Source organism: Propithecus coquereli, unplaced genomic scaffold (genome assembly GCF_000956105.1).
Source record: "Propithecus coquereli isolate 6110/MARCELLA unplaced genomic scaffold, Pcoq_1.0 Scaffold27, whole genome shotgun sequence".
Lineage (NCBI taxonomy): Eukaryota > Metazoa > Chordata > Mammalia > Primates > Indriidae > Propithecus > Propithecus coquereli.
In genome coordinates this window covers 11,319,876-11,341,329 of record NW_012148285.1, presented here as the reverse complement: position 1 = coordinate 11,341,329, position 21,454 = coordinate 11,319,876, and the positions used below count along the sequence as shown (strand labels likewise).

At 48.3% G+C, this 21,454-nt stretch overlaps 2 protein-coding genes and 1 pseudogene across 4 annotated transcripts in view; 1 reads left to right on the top strand and 2 right to left on the bottom strand.

Moving 5' to 3' along the window:
* The window catches only part of LOC105812984, a 4,722-nt pseudogene extending 3,383 nt beyond the window's left edge, over positions 1–1,339 (bottom strand).
* A 2,323-nt stretch (positions 1,340–3,662) lies between these two features.
* Positions 3,663–13,932, top strand: PLA2G10 (phospholipase A2, group X). Its single transcript, XM_012647762.1, has 4 exons — positions 3,663–3,753; positions 6,358–6,508; positions 8,118–8,224; positions 13,752–13,932. Exons 1-4 carry the CDS (start codon positions 3,684–3,686, stop codon positions 13,892–13,894), a joined length of 471 nt encoding a protein of 156 aa, XP_012503216.1. The 5' UTR covers positions 3,663–3,683; the 3' UTR covers positions 13,895–13,932.
* Positions 13,933–16,553: 2,621 nt separating this feature from the next.
* Positions 16,554–21,454, bottom strand: part of BFAR (bifunctional apoptosis regulator) — a 27,090-nt gene continuing 22,189 nt past the window's right edge. For all 3 annotated transcript variants that reach the window (XM_012647759.1, XM_012647761.1, XM_012647760.1), the window contains exons 6-8: positions 20,005–20,178; positions 18,412–18,614; positions 16,554–16,882 (exon numbers count right to left, since the gene is read on the bottom strand). In XM_012647759.1, the coding sequence (XP_012503213.1) occupies positions 16,690–16,882; positions 18,412–18,614; positions 20,005–20,178 (570 nt within the window). In that variant the 3' untranslated portion in view covers positions 16,554–16,689. The remainder of the gene's footprint in view (positions 16,883–18,411; positions 18,615–20,004; positions 20,179–21,454) is intronic.

Here is a 21,454-nt window from a genome sequence, read left to right as displayed (position 1 = left end):
TTCATAAAGAAATAGGTCGAAAAGCAAAATGTATAAGCACACATGGGTGTGGCTGGTAACTTGTGCACCCAGCTTTATAACTGCAGTCATCTGAAATGCTGTGACGGGGAATATCAGCAGTCCTGTGGCAGAGAGATAAGAGACAGGTCTGGCCACTTGCTGACTCTGAAAACTTCTGTTAAAAAGTCCCTCCCACCCACATTCCACTGGTCAAAGCCAGACCCAAGTCCCAGCCTGCTTGGTGGGGTGTGTAGCGGCAAAGGGAAAAGTTCCCCTTCACCCTCTGAAGGTTCACTGAAAAATCAACTCCCAAGAGGCAGATTAACTCGACAAAAGGCATACAGATTTATTTAATGTGTACACAAGAGCCTTCAGAATGAAGACCCAAAGATACAGGGGAAATTGTCCATTTTTATGTTTAGGTTGAACAAAGTATGGACAGTTATGTAGAAATATGATCGTACAGAAGAGTATGATCAAATGCTAATAGACTGAGTGGGGAAACCCAGCAAGACTGTCTGTCTAGATTCTTTTTGGCCTTTCTGTGCAGCATTTCTTCTTTCTAGTGTGGAGCAGGACTCTCTCTGAAATGAGGGTCTTATGACCTAAAGTAAAACAAGATAAGTCAGATACTTTCTTTCTTTCTTTTTCTTAATTTTTTTTTTGAGAGATGGGGGTCTCACTACATTGTCCAGGCTTATCTTGGACTCAGGCTCAAGGGATCCTCCCTACTAAGCCTCCCAAGTAGCTGGGATTACAGGTGCTCACTCCACCACACCTGGCTGATAATTTCTTTATGGCCAGTTTTTACACAGAAAGGCGGAGGGAAAGTTAGAGTAGTATTTTTAGGTTTTACGGCTGGCTTTGGGGAAAAGGGGTTCTGGTTTCTATGACCCATCTTGGGGAAGAGGGATTCTATTATAGTTTCTATGGCTAGCCTCGGGGGAGAAGGGCAAGAGAAGGTCAGAGAAAAACCTTTGCTTCTGAGGCTGCTTCGGAGGCCTTCGTTGTGAGGAATTGTTTTCTGAGTGCCTACAGTGGGGAAGTGACAACCTCTCAACAGGGAAGTCAGCAAATATTGTGAGTGATAATACCAGCCACCCGGAAATTTTTGTTTTGCTTTGCTTTCCTTGTTTTTTGTTTTCCCCACCAACATACACTCTCCAACTTCCTTCTCTCTCTCTCTCAATGACCAGTCCATGGTTTCACAGTCTTTACTGTAAGAAAATGTTTTCTTCCATCTGACCCATTGATTTCCTCCTGCTTGGAGCTTCATGCCAAGATTGTCCACCAGGTGGAGGCGTGTACCATCTTCACTGCTCCCAACGCGGCCCCGCATTCTAGGAATCCTCTCGCACTGGGCTCCTTCGCACCCCTTGGCCTCTGCCCAGCCAGCTTTCTCTCCATTTCTCCCGCTCTCATCCCCTTTGGCTAGTTCGGCTGAGACATCTAGTCTGGAGAATTTAGCTCACTGCCACCCCTGAGCTGCCTGGGGGAGAGGTGGGGCACTTTCTGTCTCCTGCCTCACATCCTCTTGGCCTCAGCTCGGGTCCAGCCAGGGCTCCGGCAAATAGTTCACGCAAGCTTGGACCAGATTCACGCATCCCTCACTTCCTGCCCTGCTCCCATGGGGCAGCCCACAGCGAACGGGAGGCAGGAACCTGGGGATAAATGCTTCTCCCATTGGTCCCTTGGGCAGACAGTTATGATACAGTTTCTAGATGGATCCCTGGGAGATCCCTTTGGGTAAAGCCTCAGTTGCCCTCAGCGTGGCCACCTCTGTAAAGGCCCCCTTGTTCTAGCTTTTCTCTCCTTCACTTCCTCAGTCCCTCCCTCTGCTCCCTGGATCCACTTCCCCAAATAATCCATATGTTCCACAGTCCTGGGTCCAAGGCCCTGATTTCAGTTAGGACCATGAGGCCCCGCTCTGGGCGCCCACAGCCCTGTGTCTTCCACTATCACTGCCCTGGTCATATCCTCGTGTCCCTTGGTGCTTTCATGCTTGTCCCTTTGGCCCACATGAGCTTCTCGAGGCAGGAACTGGGCCTGATCCCCTGCTGTACCCGTAGCACAGGGCCTGGCCCTGAGGATGTGTTCGACTCGTGCTGGGGGCTCAGTGACGAATGAATGAAGAATTGAATAAGGCTTTGTGATTAACCTTGTCTTCTATGCACTAAACAGTCTCTTGCTCTGTGCCTACTGTGAGCTCAGTTTTCTCATCTGTCAAATGGGCATGCCACTTGTCCTCTTTGGGCTTTGGTTTCAAAGCAAACACTGAGGCAATGCACCTGGCCATCTGCAGGGGTCCACCCTGGGCAGGGGGCTATGAGCACTGGGGTCAGGGGAGTCCCCGTTTCTTGGTCCAGTTCTCAGCTAGACCCATTTCCTGATGGGCACAGCACTCTGAGCCTCGTTACACACATCCTCTGCAACTCCGAGTCTTGCGATGTCTATAACTCACATTCCACATAGAAAGCCTTTCTGGAGCACCTGGGGTGGGCTAGGTGGGCCAGCACCAGGCATACAAGAGGAAGGAGCCCCAGACTTGGCCTTGAGGAATTCACATCCAAGTGGGGAGACAGTTACTCCAGGAGGGTGGCAGACAAGGAACTGGAGCTGCAGACGCTCACAGGAGGCAGAGAGAGGTTTGGCGCCGGGTAGAAATTAGTTAGAATCGCGGTTCCTCTACTTCTTGGCTCTTAGCTTCTCTGCCCCTCAGTATCTTCTTGTGAAAGGGACTGCCAGGGGCCCAAGGTTGTGATAAGATGGTGCGCCTGCTGCTGCTGGTGCCAGAATAGCATGACATGACATCACCTTTGTTGTCATCGTCTTTACTAGAGATAGGAGGAGGGGTCTAGGGTCCCACTCTCAGAAGTAGTTATGAGGTGAAATCAACAGAAATTGGTGACTATTTGGGTAGTACCGGCACTAGGGACAAAAAGGGAAGAGATATTGTGGCCTGTGATTGTCATCTCTGTTCACTACTGGCACACATCGTGTCTGCCTTCCTGGCTCACACCGTCCCTGGGAGGCGGCCTCCTTACCCTTGCACAGATGAGAAGCATCAAGCCAAAGGGTGTGGGATGCCCGGCATGCTCTGGCACAGTTGTGGCCTCTCTGTCCTCCCCTTCCCAGCCCCATCTTTCACCAGAACCCACTGTGACCTTGGGCAAAGCTGTGGCTGCCTCAGTTTCCCCACTATGGCGATGGTGGTGGGATTGTAGAGCTGATTTCAAGGGGTGTCAGGAGTGCAAAGTGACCTACATTTACACAGTTAAGGTAAACTCAGCACTACCCCATCCCCAAGTCTCCTGCTCTTTTTGGGGTGGCCAGGTGGGCACCCGGAAGGGGCTGCGGGGAACCGTAACATCGACAGAGCGCCCTCGCGCTCATGTACGCCAAGGAGACACCAGGAAGCCTGACGCCCTCCTGGCCCCAGCGCCCCAGCTGGCATCTCGAGCCCATCGGGTGACCAAGATGCAGAGGTGGGGACGGGACGGACCGCGCGACCTCAGGTGCCCGCCTCTGCCTGGCTCCGCCTGCGCGAAGGTGAGGCCGGGGGCGGGGCCGGGCGCAGCGGCCCGGGTTGGGGGCAGCGGGCTGGGTGACTACCCTGGTCGCCCGCCCGACGGTCCCCGCAGCTGCCACCCTCCGACGGGGCGCTACCTCTGTGCCCGCCAATCATGCTGCTGCTGCTGCTGCTGCTGCTGCTGCGGCTTCTGCTGCTGGGACCTGGACCCGGACCCGGCGCCGGTGAGTGAGGAACCGCCTGCGGGGACCAGGAGCTCCCGGGACTCCGCCAGCCCTCCCTAGGGACCCAGGAGCCCTGCAGCCCCCAGTCCCCTCTTCTAACACCCACCCACTCATCCTCGCTGGGAGCCCAGGAGCCCTGGACCCCAGTCGCCCCCAGGGACCCCAATCACTCGCTCCTCTCGGGGACTCAGAACCAGCCCCGCCCTTCTACAGGGGCTCTGAGTCCTCTGCAGACCCCCTCCCCCAACCGCCGTCACTCTCTCCAGCAACCGGGAGCCCTCCCTACCAACCTGGTCTGGGCTCCTGTGCACTGACCCTTCACTCCACCTGTATGGGGGTCTGAGGTGGGACCACCCAGTGAACACCAGAGGGCGAGAGGAGCTTGCCGAAGGGGCCCGGCTTGGGGGAGGGAGAACATAGTGTCCCCTTCTCACCCACCCCTGGGGGCCACCCTCGGAGAGGTCCCCTTGGTGACTTCCCACTTCTGGAGTGCACAGATACACACGCTCACAGGGAAGTGTGCAGACCCTGCAAACATGGAAAGCGTAGCCTCAAAACCAGCCCTAGACTCACCTGGGCACTCAGGTGCACGGCTCATGGTGTACGCGGCCCCCACAGAGCCATGCTGCAGACACAAGCGGATACCCCAAAGGGACACGTGCACACGCCACTCCAGGAAAGCTGAGACAGCCCCAGAGAGTTAGATGCACGGCGGACACACACATAGACCCCGGGCCCATAGGATGCCCCGGCAGCCCTGGCACTCCCAGAGGAGGCTACCGTGTTCAGAGCAAACAGACCCAGCGTGACCTGCCCCACCTATGTTGGCACAGAGGGAGTGTTTTCCTCGGTTCTAAACTCAGTGCCTGGTGGCCGCCCCGTGCCTGGGCCCTCCATGGGGCTGTTCCTAGGCCTCTGAGATACCGGAGAGTGCTTAGGTCAGGGCAAGGGGGGACCTCTGGGGACAGCTTCAGGGTATGAAGTTAGGACTGGGGCCTTGTGAGGGGGCGCTTACAGTGGGAGCGTTCCATGGGGCTTGGTGGATCCAGAGGTCAAGAGACCTTTTCTGGAAGCTCACTGTGTGCCGGGACATCCAGAGCCGCCCGAGTCGGAGATCTGCTCTCGGAGCCTGCGGGGCTGGAGGCTGCTCCCACAGGCAGACAGCAGTGCTGTATGGGGAGGGTCCCTGTGGCCACCTGGGGGGAAGGGCAGACTCTGGAAGGAGGTGGCCTGTGAGCAGGGTGACGGGCGGGTGAGGGCATTTTCGGCAGAGTGTGTAGGTGACAGGGCATAACTGGGGGGGGACATTGGAGAGTTTGGAGGGGTTGACTCCCACCAGGCCTTGGGACACAGTGAGGCCCCTGAGCTTGTCCAGACTCGGGGGAGCCCCAGAAGGTTTGAGGCAGAGGCGCAGGAGAGTGAGGACTGGTCACCAGAGAGGAAGGTGAAGCTTTGAACTCTAAACTCATTTTCACATTTTCTTGCTATTTGCTTTGTCTCTGTTCCCCCGTACTGATACGCTGCTTTTCGATTGAAGAAAAAAAAAACAAAATTGAATTTAAACTTGGTCTGGACGCCTCAAAAAGTCACTGTGATGAAAACATGTTCTAGACAAAAAAGAGATGAAAGAGATGAGATGACCAAATGCAGCGCCCAGACCATCACTGGGCCCTCAGCTGCTGGGCTGTGGAGAGGAGACTCCCAGGAAGCAGGCGGGCCTGGGAGTGAGGTTCTGCTCTGCCGCCAAGGCCCCTCGCTCTGTCACCCTGAAAGGCCACCTTCCCCTGCTGGTACCGTGCTAGGAGGGAGGAGCGCTGGTTTGCGAGTCAGAGCCTGGACAGGAGCCTCAGCTCAGGCTCTTGTTGGCTGTGCGAGTTTGGGAGGCACCTTTCCCAGCTGGTCTCCTTCTCACCTGTCTGGAGCAGGGGTTCCAGTCGGGCTGTTGGGCACCGCTGTGTGTTGGAGCTGCCCCGGGAACCAGGGAGAGGGCTGGACTCAGGCCAAGGGGCCTCCTTGTCTGGGCAGTGCAAATAAGAGGAGATGCAAAGGTCCTGAGCCAGGGTCTGGAGGAGAATGGTGGGGCCCAGGGGAGCCCCAGGACTAGGAAACCCCCCAGAGGAGCCCTCCTTGGTGACGGAGACCCTCCTTAGCTCATCTGTGATGCCCGGTGCCCAGAACAGGCAACTGGACAAACATCTGATGCATGACTTGCAATCTGACTGCCTGTGGAGTTGACATGACAGGGGATTGGGAACTGGGGCATGGCAGGAAGGGGGACCAGCCCGTGCAAAGGCTGTGATTCTATCTTTTTTTTTTTCATGGCTGCCTTGAGGATATCGATTATAATAGTTAGTCCTTGTCATAGGCGAGGTGCTTTTCATGCACTGTTCACTTCTTTCTATGAGTTGAGGTCACCTTACCCTCCCATTTCCCAGACAAAGAAACCAAGGCACAGAGAGGTTGGAATTTGTCCAAAGTCACGCAGCTAGGAAGTAAGATTCAAACCCAGACAGTCCAGCTGCAACATCCAGGCAATTTTCAGGCTCCTGCCCTTCTCTCCAGACCCGCAGCCTCTGACCTTTGTTTACCACCACCACACCCCAGCCTCCAGGAGGTCACATGTGCACCGGCGTGGGATCCTGGAACTGGCGGCGACTGTGAATTGTGTTGGCACCCGAACCCCCATCGCTTACATGAACTATGGCTGCCATTGTGGCCTGGGTGGCCATGGCCAGCCCCGGGATGCCATTGATTGGTGAGTGCATGCTTGGGCCCGGGCTAGAAGGTCCTCCAGCCCTAGGGATAGTCAAGACCTGCAAGGAAATATCCAAAACTGAAGCTGGGGTTTGGCCCAGGAAGGTCCCATCACGTGGTGCTCCCCTGCAGGCAGAGGACCTGTGTGTAACATGGGCCAATGAGGCCACATCTTGGTGCCAGCTGACCTTTACCCTAGCAATGGGCTGATTGATTACGTTGCCTTAAAGATAACGTAAAGGTAACCAGACTTATTAAGCACTAGGAACTGCTCTGAGAATCCCTTTGAATCCTCACAATAACCCCATTTCACAGACGAAGAAACTGAGGCATAGAAAGGTTAAGTAACTTGTCTGGGGCCACGCAGCGAGGAAGGCGTGGGAGCTGGTATTTGAACCCAGGTAGTCTGGCTGGATTCATGCCCCCCAACCTGGGCACTCTTGCTGCTGTGTGAGAAGTGTCCGACCTGCGCAATGCCATGGGCCGAGCAGCCCTGAGGCTCAGAGAGGCGCAGACACTCACCCATTTCCACAATGCTCATAGATAGCAGAGGGCAGAATTTGGCTGTTTCTCCCCTAGGCTGGAGGCTATGATTGTCACCGAGAGGTCTTTATTTACCCCTGCATCTTGGATGCTTCTGCTGCCCTCCATGCGCTCCTGCACTCTGGCCATCCGGTTCCTGTATGTCCTTTAGATGTGCTCACCCCTCCAGGAAGCCTTCCCTGAAGCCTGGCTGGGCCTGCCACTCTATCTGGGCTCCCAGGGTCCCCAGGGCTTATGCCGCATCCCAGCACTTCTCACCATGCATGTGTGTGGGGGCTGTTTGCCTGCCCTACCACACAGGGGGCTCCTCGAAATGCTGGCCTTTCCGCAATGCACCTCGCTGACGGATTGGCTGACAGGTGGACAGAGAGAATACCGGTGAATGAATGAATGAGTAAGGGAGTGAATGAATGATTGACAGGTATAGGGGCGTTTGTGAGTCTTCCTTAGGGAATTGTTCAATAGTAGATGTTTACTGAGGTCCTATTATGGGCTGGGCCTTGGGCCACTGTGGGGAACTGAACAGACATGGTCCTGCCCTACAGAGCTCCAGTTATAGATGCTAATGGGTTTTTAATGAGGGTTCCATTATACACCTGCCCTAAGGGAAAGGAACTGGCTTTATGAGGGGGTGTACCTGGGGAGGTCAGGTGAGGCCTATATGACATCCCAGCGTGGGGGCTGGTGCTTGGGCTGAGACCTAAAGGACAGGAGTGGGCATGAAGTCGTCCTAGGCAGAGGGTACAACATGAGCAATGCCAGGAGGTGGCAGGGGCTTGGCTTACTCCGGGAACAGAGAGGAGGCTAGTGGAGCTGGAGCTCAGAGCCCAGGAGCTCCGAGACTCAGAGTGAGACAGGCAGGCCCCGGGCTCGGGCACTGCCAGGGGCCGGAGGTGGTTGTGGGGTATGCTGGGGCCAGTGCATGGGGCTTTTCAGGGACAACGCGTAGACCTGAGGATGCTGGCTCCTTGAGGGTCTTCACTCACCCATAATACTGGCAAGGGAGGGTGGCCAGGAGAGCTCCCTGCCTTCACCCACCTGCTGGTCGGCCCGTGTGACATCCACAGGTGCTGCCGTCGTCACGACTGCTGTTACAATCGTGCTGAAGAGGCTGGCTGCAGTCCCAAGATAGAGCGCTACTCCTGGCAGTGCGTCAATGACAGCATCCTGTGCGGTGAGTTCCCGGTGCCACATGCACCAACCTCCCCCAGTGTCCCCTGGGCATCCCAGCAGAGCCGGATGACTTCTGTGTCCTGTTGCACTAACATACCACTGCTTGCAACGCTCCGTAGACCACGCTTGGGTTTATCTAATATAAGTGATCTTTAACACAGAGCACTTGAAAAAAAAAGAAAAAGAAAGAAACCTATTTCTTGTATGTCTGGGGAAAAAAGGAAGAAAACAGAAATGACACCAGGTATAAACAACCTGAATGTGTGTCAGAAGGGGTCTGAGTAAATAAAACATGATGTATTCTCACTCTGTAGCCTGGAGGGAGGCTACAAGGTAGAGCCGTATATGCTGACACAGAAAGAAGGTGAATAAAAAAACTGCAGAATGACTTTTCTAGTACAGCACCATTTGTGTGTTTAAAAAAAGGAAAAGAAGAGAAACTTGCAAAATAATACCATACTGCTTTCCATGGCTACATGTGGGCATCCACAAAGCTCAGAAAAAGCCGGGTAAGGATACGCTCCAAACTGAGGATGGCTGTGGTCATCTCCAGGGACAAGATCAGGTTGAGGGGGCAACGGTACGAGGCAACTTCATGTTCCCTGTGTGTGTCTGTTATTTACAAGGAGAATGTCTTCATGAATGACTTGTGAATTAAAAGTGTAAAAGGAAAGGAATGCACAGCCTGAAGTGTTTAAGAGTGACACGCACTGATGTCTGCAACTTACTTTGAAGTGCATCAGAACAAAACAAAACAAAAAGGCAGATGGATGGATAGAGAGAGGGATGGACTGATGGAGGGATAAGGGAGGAAGCTGAATATTAATCTGTGTAATGAATATACAGGTGTTCTCTGAAAAGTTTCTTTAAACCTCTCTGTATTTTTGGAAATTTTCACGATGAAATGTGACAAGCAAAAAAACAAATGAAAAGAAAGAGGATGAAGGAGGGCTCCATGCCTCCACTTCCTCACCTCCAGCCACCGTCTAGGAGCCTGTCACCAGTGGGGCTGGCTCCACCTCGGTGTGGTGTGATGACCCTCTGGCCCCAAATATTCTGTGCGAGGAGGGTCAGAGGCCTTGGTTGGGTCCCATCCTAGTGGATAGAGGCGTGTAGAACCCAGACTGAGCCTGAACCCCGAGTGTGCATTTCCTTGGCCCCTTTTCCTAACTAAGGCTGAGCCAGGCAAGAGTGGCCTCTTCCCAGTTGGGGACTCCAGAAAATGCCCTTCCCTCCCTGGGACACAGAGCCTTCACCTCTGCAAAATAGGGACAACCGTGTTATATCAGGAGTTAATGTTCCTTGGACCATGTTGGTCCTGCAAATGTTTTGCTTCATCTGCATGGTGTTTGGAAAAGCAGTTTGAGCCAGTATTTGACAAATCAAAATATTTCACATAAAAATCTGAACTTCTCAATGTTTAGTTTTCCTTAAAAAATTGGAGGCTCTAACAGCATCAGACTCAGTAGCCACCATTGGCTGGAGCTTAGAGGAGCTGCCACTCACAGGCAGGGCCTGTCTCTCATCTGCCCCAGTCCCCACTATGCCCTATTTTCTGCCTGACATTGAGGACAAGTGTCAATTACTATATTTCATATTCCTTGTGCTGTTGATTTTGTTATAAAAGAGAAATATTTCTAACAAACCCAGGAAAACAGAAGGTAGACCAAAGGGCTGAATGTTTCGAGAAAAATGAGAGTGCTGAGCCCATTTACTTGTGCAAATGCAGAGTATTCCTGTGTTTGACGTACCTCCCTTGCTTCACTCGTTGACACCGCCTGCCCCAGTGGACATCTGCATTTGCAAACCCTCGCCTGGTGATCCGTAGCTTCTGCCTTAGTTCATTTCTAGTTGTGTGACCGTGGGCAAGTTCTGATCTCTCAGAGCCTCAGTTTCCTCATCAGTAAAATGGGGGTAAAAATCAAGGTCACCTTGTTATGAGGACGAAATGACAATGACACAATGCTTCATGCATAGTAGGCGTCATGGGAGAAATGACCCAACGCAGATTCTCCAGTGAGGATGACCCAGCAACAGCCCATGGTCACAGGGCTTTGAGGAATGCGCGAATGCAGCTCTAACTAACCCTGAGCCTCAAAAGCAGAAAGTTATTTCTCTTGCAATTCTTTTTTAATCTTTCTAATTGCGTGGAGGAGAAAGTCTCAGTTCGGTGCTACTAATTTAGCTTTAACATCTCTTGAACACTTGCTGACCTCTTTCTAACAGAGAGAGCAGGCTTCTGGCTTCTCTTATTTAAGAACAGTTCTATACCTACATTTAATTCTGGTTTTAAAAAGAAATTATTTGTATCTGTCTACCTACCTATATGTTTATTTATCTGTAACCACAAGCAACATGTATTAATTGTCACACAAGCCTTTCTTCCATCACAGTTTACATTTTACAGAACCAGCCCACTTCTAAAGTTAAAAGAAAAATAAAACTACAATTAAACATGTTGTGTCTCTCAGGGCAATCTTACCTGATTTTGAAACAAAGCAATAAGGAAAGGGGTGATGAGGAGAATGTATTTTTAAGATGACTGTCTGATGTTTGGTGTTTTCCGTTTGCGGTTTCCCTGCAAGTAAATAAAAAAGCTGAATCAATTTACAAACTAGGAAGTGAGCAGTAGTACAGGCAGAATGTAGGTAAGGCTGGAGTTTGGACGATGAGACTCGAAGTTATCTGAAGGCCTGGACGTGACCCAGACGACTGGCTCCATCCCTTTTATTTCTATTTTCTTTTAATTGAAAATAAATATAACATAAAAACCATTTTAAAATATACAATTCAGTGATATTTAGTATATTCACAGTGTCATGCAAGAACCACCAAAACATTTTCATCATTTCCCCTCAAAAAACCCATGCCTGCTAAGCCTGTCCACGTCTTCCTAACACCAGCACCGGGCAAATTTACCAGTTTGCTTTCTGTCTCTATGAATGTACCTCATCTCGATATTTCGTATAAATGGAATCATGCAATATCTGTTTTTTGTGTGTCTGGCTCTTGCACTTAGCATAATGTTTTCGAGCTTCATTCCTTTTATGGCTGAATAATATCCACTGTGTGGCTATATCACATTTTATTTATTCATTCATCCAGTGATGGACATTTGGGTTGTTTCCACCTTTTGGCTGGTGTCAATAGTACAGCTATGAGTATTCGTGAACAAGAATTTATTTGAATACCTGTTTTCAATGCTTTGGAGCATGTACCTAGGATTGCTGGGTTATACACTAACTATGTTTTACTTTTCGAGGAACCACCAAACTGTTTTCCACAGCAGATGCACCATTTTATATTCTCACCAGCAATGAGTGAGGGATCCAGTTTCTCCACATCCATGCCAACGCTTATTATTTTCTAGTTTTTTTATTAGTGGGTATGAGGTGGTATCTCATTGTGGTTTTGATTTGCTTTTCCCTAGTGATTAATAACATTGAACATCTTTTCATGTGCTTCTTGGCCATTTTTATATTTTCTTTTTAGAAATGTCTATTCAAACCCATTTTTAATTGAGTTGTTTGTCATTTTGTTGTTGAGTTGTAAGAGTTCTTTATATATCCTGGATACTGGATCTGTATCAGATATGTGATGTGCAACTACTAATATTTTCTCCCATTCTGTAGGTAGTCTTTTTACTTCCTTGATAATATCCTTGAGGCACAAAGGTTTTCAATTTTGATGAAGTCCTATTTATTTGTTTTTTGTTGTTGTTGTTGCTTGGGTTTTTGGTGTCCTAAGAATCCATTGCCAAATCCAAGGTCATGAAGGTTTACCCCTATCTTTCCTTCTAACAGTTTTCTAATTTTAACTCTTATGTTCATTTTGAGATAACTTTTGCATATGGAGTGAGGTGGGGGGTTCGTTCTTTTGCATGTTGTTATCCAGTTGTCTCTGCACCATTTTTTGAAGAGACTATTTTCCCCCATTGAATAGTCTTGCTGCCTTTGTTGAAAATGACTTGGCCCTAGATGGACGAGGGTTCCATCGCGTTGAGCTAATGACTTGAGCTCTCTGAGCCTCGGTTTCCTCACCTGGAAGATGGGTGTTGTGAAGATGAGAAAAGGGTTTAACATGATAAACAGACTGGAGGGGGATTTTTCTTCTCTCTCTTCCCCTCTCCTTCTCTCATCCTGATCTGAACTCCTCTCTGACCTCTGCTACCTCCTCTAGAGAGAATTGAAGATCTGATGCGACTCTGCACTAAACCCCCAGCTTCTGCAGACTTGATCTGCTCTGGGGTAAGGAGGCTATCGTAAGTATTACTAGATGTATATTTTTAGGTATGTGTGGATTCTCAGCCGTAAGTCCTTACTACGAATTAGGAGTTGGCCTTGGAGCACAGATGAATTAATATGGAGACATAATATAGATATTTTAGGACTAAAAATGCCCCAGGTATTGTCTCATTCAGCCCTCTAATTTAGAGTTGGGGAGAGTAAGTAACTTATCCCTAAAATGCTCCCTTCCAGTGTGGCTGGAGAGGAGTCGAAATGGGCTTTTAAATGGGAAATTTGCTAAAGATGTTTCCCTTCTCCCTTCAACTTGCGTGTTCTATTTGTTTCTACCCATGTGAAAATGATGTTTATAAAATAGGCTGGTGGAGTCTATGCCTGTTTACAGAACTGTCCTCCCTGAACCAAACGAAAAGAACCAAAATACCTATTATGCATTTTTGGCTAAAAATATTCCCTTATTCTGTTTGCAGATATTCTGAACATAGTTGTTTATTTAATTACAGGTTTGGCCCATTTTCCATTTATGGGCCTCACTTAAATATATTAAAAAAATTTTTAACCTATAATAATATTTACTGGCAGGCCTTAATTTTAAGCTTAACCTTTGGGAGCTACTTTTCCTTTTAAGTTTTTATTCTTCTTGAAAAACGTGATGCCATCAGGGGTTCCTGAGGCCATGGAGCAGTGGGGCCTCCAGGTTTGTGTTTGGGTGGCAACCTTTGCCTGTGTACGCTAGGTCTAGGACAGAGGGGTGAGATGCAGTATGTGATTGTTATCTAAAATAAGCTGTTTTTCTTGAAAGAGCATCTGAAAGAGACTTGGAGAAAGGAGGCCAAGAAGTGCAGGTGGGAGCACTTTACAGGCTGCTCGATAACTCTGCAAAGTGGAGAGTGCTCCCACATTCCGTGAGGACTTGGGCCCCAAAAGGGTAGACGAGGTCCCAGAGCTCGGACATAGTAGAGCAGGCATTCCAAACCCAGGCAGCTACTGTCTTATCTAAATGGATCCCCAAACAGTGTCGTATTGATGCAGAAGAGAAGTCAAAGGTTCTACAGGCTTTGGACTCTGCCATTTGAAACTTTAATTTCCTTTTCTGTAAAATGGAGCTGACATCACCTGCCTCCTGGGGTTACTGTGCTGACGTAGATCACCTGGGAAATTGTCGAGTGTCTCAGAAATGTAATGTATGACCTGTCCTGCCTCCAGCTTTACTGACCTTCTCCATGTTTACCCTTGAGTCTCTGCAGGTCCCTACTCTAACCTCAGTTTCCCCACCTCTTCCAGGACCAGCAGAGAACAAATGCCAAGAACTCTTGTGCAAGTGTGACCAGGAGATTGCTTACTGTTTAGCCGGGACTGAGTACAACTTAAGACTTCTCTTCTACCCCCAGTTCCTATGTGAGAAGGACTCGCCCAAGTGTGACTGACCAGCTCCACTGCACATTCTTTCAAACAGGAAATAAAGTTCCTTCTTGAGAATGAACAACAGCATTCAGTTCTTTGCAGGAGGAGATGGAAGCCAACTGATAAAGCCACAACCCTTGTGTTTGCTTTCTCTCCCCATTCCGGAACTTGGAGCTGGAGTCTGTTTGGCTTCCAGTTTGATTAAGGTCAAAAGTCCCTATTAAATAGTAATAAAACCATGACTGTATTTATGACTGTGTTGGGTTTGGTACCATCTTTGAGGTTCAACCTTACGAAAAGTTGGTCTTTGTCTTCTAGCCTGCTCCTGCTGGCCGGTTGTCAAATGTGAACAAACACCTACTGTGTGTGGTCAGGTTCTAGGTCCTGGTTCACAGCACTAAACAAGATGGTGGTCACATGACACCCACCCTTGTGAAGTTCAAGTCTAGAAGCTGTTAGGTTAAGAAAGGGTATTCCCCATCCCACTCTACTTTCAATGGTTAAAGTTTATTTCCCGATTATGAAAGAAGTATATATTGATTGCTTTAAAGAAAAAAAAAAAAAGAAAAAGAGAGAAACATGGGGCAGAAAAAAAAAATCTCTCAATGCCCACAATCCAGAATAATACATTAGCACCTTAGTGTGCTGTCCAGCAGTTTTTTCTATAGTTTTAAAAATGTAGTTGAGATTATACTGTATGATTTTTGTAAGATTTTCTCCATGTCATTGAACATCTTCAGAAATTTTAAATAGATGTATCAGATTCCATTTTATAGAGTAATAACTTCTGGATAATGAAGATATTTCCTGTTTTTGTCAATTGCTGTGATGAAGATGCTTATAAATAAGTCTTTGCCACCTCCTACCTCTACAGCCTGTTTATTTATATTTCTTAGCCCAGATTTGCAGAAATGGCTGTTTTTGGATCAACAGGTCTGAGTATTTTAAATAGACACTGACACCCTCTTCTGGTGCACCTAAGCCTGCTATGAGATTGGTAGAGGGTCCGAGGGAGGCAAGAGGCAGCCTGTGGTCGTTGACTGGGGTGAGTGTGCCTGTCCCTCCTGCTGGCTGGAAGCAGCGCGAGTCCAGCCCAGCCTGTTTGCCATCAGCCAAGCCTCCCTTGCCCTTCTTCCCCAAGCAGACCTGGGTATATTACTCATCCTTGAAGCAGGGTGTGGGAGCAGGTAGGGACAGTGTGGGAGGCCACAGGTGGGGGTGGGCAGCACTGGTCTGGAGTCTGGCAGCCTGTGGGTGGCCCAGGCCCCACTCCGCCAATGACAACCATCACCACTGCCGTGACCTTTGCCAGCCAGCCTCCATCTCCTCATCCGGAAAGGAGGAGGACACTGGCAACCCCATAAGGCACAAGACCAGGATGTACAAACACCGCGGTGTCCCCAGACCCACAGTGCCATCAGTGTCTCTGGCAGGTCATGAGTATTAAATAGGTAAAGCCACGCAGCCATGGGGCCTGACAAGCAAACTCAAGGAGGAAGAAAAACATTCTCCCTCCTTTCTCTTCACATCCTTTAGGTGGCTCCGTGGCTCAACGCTTCCATCGGGCTGGGGGACTTGAGCATGGCTAGCAGATTATATTGGGCAACGCAGATTTTTTTTTTAAAACAATCAGTTTTTCTATATATAGAGGTTTTATTTGTATAAAAAAATCTTTATTTCAAGTAATTTCTTCACTTTCAGATGCAAAGCTTGAGTAAAATCTTCACTCAAAGATACAAAGGGTTAATGAATGGTTCATGGAGTCACAAAAGAACACTTTGGATGCAAGCTTATCTCTGGCCAGTCTCCAGAGAGATGACATCTCACACCTGCTGTTGTCACACTGGAAGGAAATGAAAGGCCATAGTTCATCTCGTGCCATAATCAAAATCACAGCACTTGGTGCAATTATACTTGCTGTTTCGTACATCAGGACAGGACAACAAAGATTATACAGTGTGAGGTCAATTTACAAAATGTTTCCTTGAACAAAAAAGACTATCCTGGAATTTATTTTACAGATTAAATTCTTAGAAACAAAACAAAACAAACCCTAAAACAAGTTTACGTAGCACTGAGGCAGCTGATGAGAATCAGCCCCAATGAACACCTCACACCCCACTCGTCTCCGTGCTCAGACACAGGGATCCGGACTTTCAGTGATTACAAACAAAAACAAAAAACAAAAAACCCCAGAGACCACAAGTCTAATCATCATTCTAGTCTCAAACTGAATCCTGTTAGAGGCTTTACTCCGAAACCTAGCAACTCTTCAATGAGACAGAATTGTTGATTGAATTTTGGGTTTTCCTCTGCACTTTTTATGTGAAACTGTCTATGCCTATGACGAAATTTTATCCTTGTTTTCCTAAACTTGACTTAGAGGACAGGCCTGGCCCCAACAAGCCTGGTCTCAGGCTCTGGGAGCCTCTGTCAGTTCCTGAGGTTGCGGCAGGGGGCTGCCGATGTGGTGGCCTTCCAATGTTGCCCATACCGCATCCTCTGGGGACCCTGAGTCTTGCCGGCTGTCGTGGACTAAGCCTCCGAAGTCCCTGTGAGGAAGTTGGCTGGGTGGAAGGGCTGCTCCTGGGTCGGCCAAATAGACTGTCCTCCCCACGCTGGGTTGTCAGTCCCGCTGCCATGTTGACACAGGCAGAGGGCGGGGAGGACCTGGTTGGAGCCTTTGACATACGAAGCAGCACCTTGCTTTGCTAGGGGTAGAAAGCGGGAAGTCCGCTCCCTGCCTCAGCCCTCCTAAGCATCAAAGCTCAGACGTCAGGGAGACTAGAAGAGTCTCTCAGAGCCTGGGCAGTGCCAGTCACAACACCTGAGTTTCCAGCCGTCGGACTTCCTTGACCACGAGATCAATGTTAATAATTGGGTTAAAGTACAGGGCCCAGTAAAACAGACAGTTGCAGACAAACTGAGGAATGAGGGGCCAGAACATGGCCACAAAAAGCCCCTGTGTTGATACTTTCCAGAAGTGGCTCCACATCCTCTGAGGCACAGTCCTGAAAAAGGAAGAGAAGCGGTTCAGAGGCAGAACTGGGGACACATTTCTAATGACGCTGCCCGAGCGCACAGACCCCGGGCCTTTTCCCACTGCCTCGACTGTGGCTGCCTGCGCTGCAAAGACCTTGTCTCTGCCCCCAGTGCCTGAGAAAGCTTTGCCTGACCAACCCATCTTCAACTCCGAGGACACAGCCCAGAGGGTCCCTCCTCAGGCACTATGGCCTGGTCCCCACGCCCAGTGAGGCCTCCCTGTTCCAGCCCCAACCTCACTTACACATCTTTTTTAACATACAGATTTTCTCTACTAGGCTACAGGCCCTCAGAGACTGTCTTTTTTACCGGAAGATCTGTAGTATCCAGCAGAGAGCTGGGGGTACAGTGATATGCCTGTTCTGTGCATGAACAGATGAGTTTGCTGAATCAATACGAATGAGAGAGAGAGGTTTGTCGGGTTCTCGGAACTATCTATGAGGCCGTGAGTCACTGGATGTCAAGAGGAAAGGCTGCTGGTGTGGTGGCAGTGTTACCTGCTCAGCCGCCATCCCCTTCTAGAAACAGCTTCTAAGTTTTCTTTTGAGGACTCTCCCTCCCTTATTCTTTTCCATGTGGTCCGGGTAGGGCCGAAGCCAGCCCCTGACTGTGGGGTGAGCCCAGGCCTCGAGCCTGGCCAAGAATAGCCTTGCACACGCCGGCATGGAGCAATGGATCTGGGGGGCACGTGACCCAGGCTGGGCCAATCAGGACAAAGGCATGTGAGGCCTGAGACCGTTACCAGTGCTATGGGGAAAGAAGTGCTTTCTTTCCACAAGGTTTGCTAAGCTGCTCAGATGGAAGCCTGGCAAGGCCAGAGCCCCCATATGAAGAGAGCTACCCGAGGCTGGACACAGGACAGAACAGCACTGTGCGAGGGAGAGAAAGAGTCGGTCCTAATGACAGCATTTGTGTCTCTAGGTCCAGCCACGCTGAAGCTTGACTAGGCATTTCCTTTTCAGTAAAACCGGTTTAGGTTGGTTTCTGTCACTTGCAACCAAGAGTCCTGAGTCAGAGATTGTCTAGTCTAATCGTGCTCATTTTATGCATTAATCAGAGAAGTTATTACTGTCCCAGATGGTGGCAGATCAGGATTAGAACTCATGACTACAGAATTCCCATCAGATCTCTTTATGCTCTGCCCTACTGCCATTTTCCATATAGAACCCTTTTCTTCTCACTTGCTTACTCCTTGATTATTAAAATCCTTTGTTGCCTGCCCCCCAAATTAAACTGTATATTATTACATAGAGATAAGATACAGAGAAACACTTTAACAATGAGCACCACGCAATGTTTCCCTTTTCAAACACAAGTAACTTTCCTATTCTCCGCTTAAGTGCTGTTTCTCAAACCAGAGACTGAGAAGTCTTGGTAGCCGAAGGATTTATTTCCTTCTCCAGTTTGAGAAATATTTCAAAGAGGACCGTTCCCCCACTAGGTATTTCTTTCCCAGCCCCTGTTGCTCCAACCATCTCCGACATAAAAACACACTTACTTCAGTTCGCTTCTTGACCAGATTCTCCAAAAGGAGAATAATTCCAGGACTGAGAGTAACATGGCATTGACGATGAGAAACCGTGACGTCCAGTAATGGACCTCCAGCCAGTCCCAAGCAAATTCAGCAATCAGCTGGTATGGAAGGAAGGAGTATTTGACAAGGAATTCTCTCCACTGCTTCCACGTGGGCTCCCTAAGATCCTTGAAAAAGAACACACAGACACAAAAAATAACGAGGACTGACTCTTACACAAGATGCTGTGATCATCCCAGTGAGTTTTACATTTATGAAAATACACACACATATATATATATATATCCAGCAATCTAAAATGAAATTTCCATCCATCATCTCATCTCATAAAAATTAATCTTAAATTGGATAACTGTTACTAAAAAAGTTTGAATTGGAATGCTTGCCACATAATGGTGGAAGCTCAGAAGCAAAAAAATCTAAGCATGAGGTATGAATAATGGGACTGGAATGAATTTAAATTAACCAGGGTTTTATTACTTATTATCTATTATTAACCATCACTGCATGGGTAGCTCAAGCCATTCCCTAAATTCAACATCTTAGCCGTGCTAGAACGATGACAGTTTGTGGGGAAATGGCACACACACACTCCCCTCGAAAAAAGTGATTTTTTTGTGGTGGTGGTGGGGGAAGCTTTTCAATTACAGATATTAGCAGATAAAAATGATAGCCTGATGAACGGCAGAGGCTTGGGGCTTGTTGAAATGGAAAGGTCAGAGTCTCTGTGCTCCCGGTCTGGCGAGGCAAGTAAGAACTGGAAACTAGGTGATTAGAGGCACACTGTGCAAGGGGCCAATTAGTAGGCTTTAAACCGCATTCAAGGCTGAAGTCAGTTAGGCAGATGTTTAACTATATTGTTTAAAAAAAGTCTTTGGAGATTTAGAAATTCCATTTTAATACTTATAGGTATGGATTATATATGAGATTCCTACATCCGTGTGACTTTTTGATACAAACAGGTCAGAAGGACTGGCCCCAAGAGTAGCAAAACAAAGGCTATTACGCTCAAATGACCTACTAGACACAGAGAAATCACCCCCAGTAAATGCGGTCCACCAACAACTCAGAAGGAATCCACAGGTCAAACTGGAGAAAGGCGCCCATGGTGGATAACCACCGTGCGAACAGCCCTGCGCCAGCTAACGAGCTGACTTCCATCGGACAGCTGGACAACGGAGGTACTAACCCTGCCTCAGCAGGACAAGCAATCGTGCTTTGGGAGTCCTGTTAAAAGACAGATTACCCAAACTGGAAGGCCCATAAATCTAACCCTTTAGGGCAATCCGGACCTATCTTCTTTTATAACAAAAACATTTTTTTCTTTGCTTAACATTTCAAGTCCACAGGGAAGCCCCTCCTGCTATGTAATGCAGGAAACAAAATGGGAGTGGGAAGGTCATACTTTATTTTCTTCTGCAGGGGGCTCTCCCTGCAAAATTCACATGAAGGCTGGCTGTTGTCTGCTCTCCCGTGACAGGCTACGGTCATGTCTCCATTTCCACACCACACTGAGGGACGGTCAAATGTTCTATTCAAGGCACTCTGCAGACCTACCAGAAGCTTGGTGATGATGTCCTCCCCAGAGCTGTCTTCCTGCAGAGGGCAGATGGTGTGGATGAAGGGCAGGAAGGTGTCTGTGTAGTCAAAGAGGTACAGGTACAGCAGACCAAGTCTGGGGGAGCTCTTGAGGGCGTACAGCAAGAACAGGGATCTGCCTGGGTTCACCGCCTGCAGAGGACAAAGCAAGCACAGGGCCACGTTACAACTGTGGCGGCCAGCTCCCCACCCATGCTCCTTCCAACCTCCCGCTCTCTGCCGTCACTCTTTTTGCACGGTGTGCACAAACAATGCATGGATGAACAGCAAGAAGAAGCCAAGTAATCCACATGCTAGGCTACATTCTACAAATCGGGTGTGGGAGGGGGTGGAGGGGTACAGATGATGTAAGGATGGCCATGAGTTGGTAACCATTGAAACTGACTATCAATACACTTGCCCCTCTATTTTCGTATATATCTGAAATTTTCTATAGTGAAAGATTTAAATAAAAGATACAACTTGTGAAATGGCTGATTCCAGGCCTGGGGTAGGAAAGGTATAAGAGTAACTTAACATTTTGACAAATGAGAAAGGAAACTATCAAAGCCTAATGAGGTCATGTCAAAACGACTCACTAGCAAGTACGTTATACCTCAATTCAAAAGTTAAAGTTTAAAAAATGGACTCAGAAGATAACATGAGGAGACTCCTACTCAAAAAAGGACAATTTGAGCATCAATCAGAATAAGAACTAAAACATGCTGAAACACATCAGGAATGTAAAATCTTCAGTTAACAATCCTAAAGAAAGTAAGTGGCCACCTTCAGAGGACAATAAAATGTCATTATCCTGAAACTGATAAATAAAGGGAAAGAATCAAGTGATTAACCTGCCTTTCCCGTACAGACTGTACTCAGGGTAATTACATGGCTGATGATGGAAAAGCCCCTGTTTTTAAGATGTATTTCAGCTAATAAGTGAAGAAGGAATGAGAGAATTACATCACCATTTTGCAACCCCTAATGAACTAATGGATCTAAACAATGGTCAAAGTGGCTGCTGCCGTCAGAAAAAGAGAGACCATTGATGTTATGAGCCTCTGAATGGAAGAAAACACCAGCACCTAGGAAACAGTCTTGCCAAAACACCAAACCTGAACCAAAGCAAGTCTCTAGATCTAACTGCTAGACTCCCTGATATGCAGGGGACAGAGGGACTGCTAGGGGATACCTCAGAGACAACAGCAAAATTCTAAAATGTGGGAAAACTCTACAGGACAAAATGATCTGGTTTCTTCAACAAATAAATGTGGGAATAACAAAAGAGGGAGGGAGAATCCAGAAACTAAAAGAGACTTAAGAGATATAACAGCCAAATGCAGACCTTGTTTGAATCCTGATTGCAACAAACCACATATCAAAACAATAAAATGAGAAATTTGAAAACTGACAAGTTATTTGATAG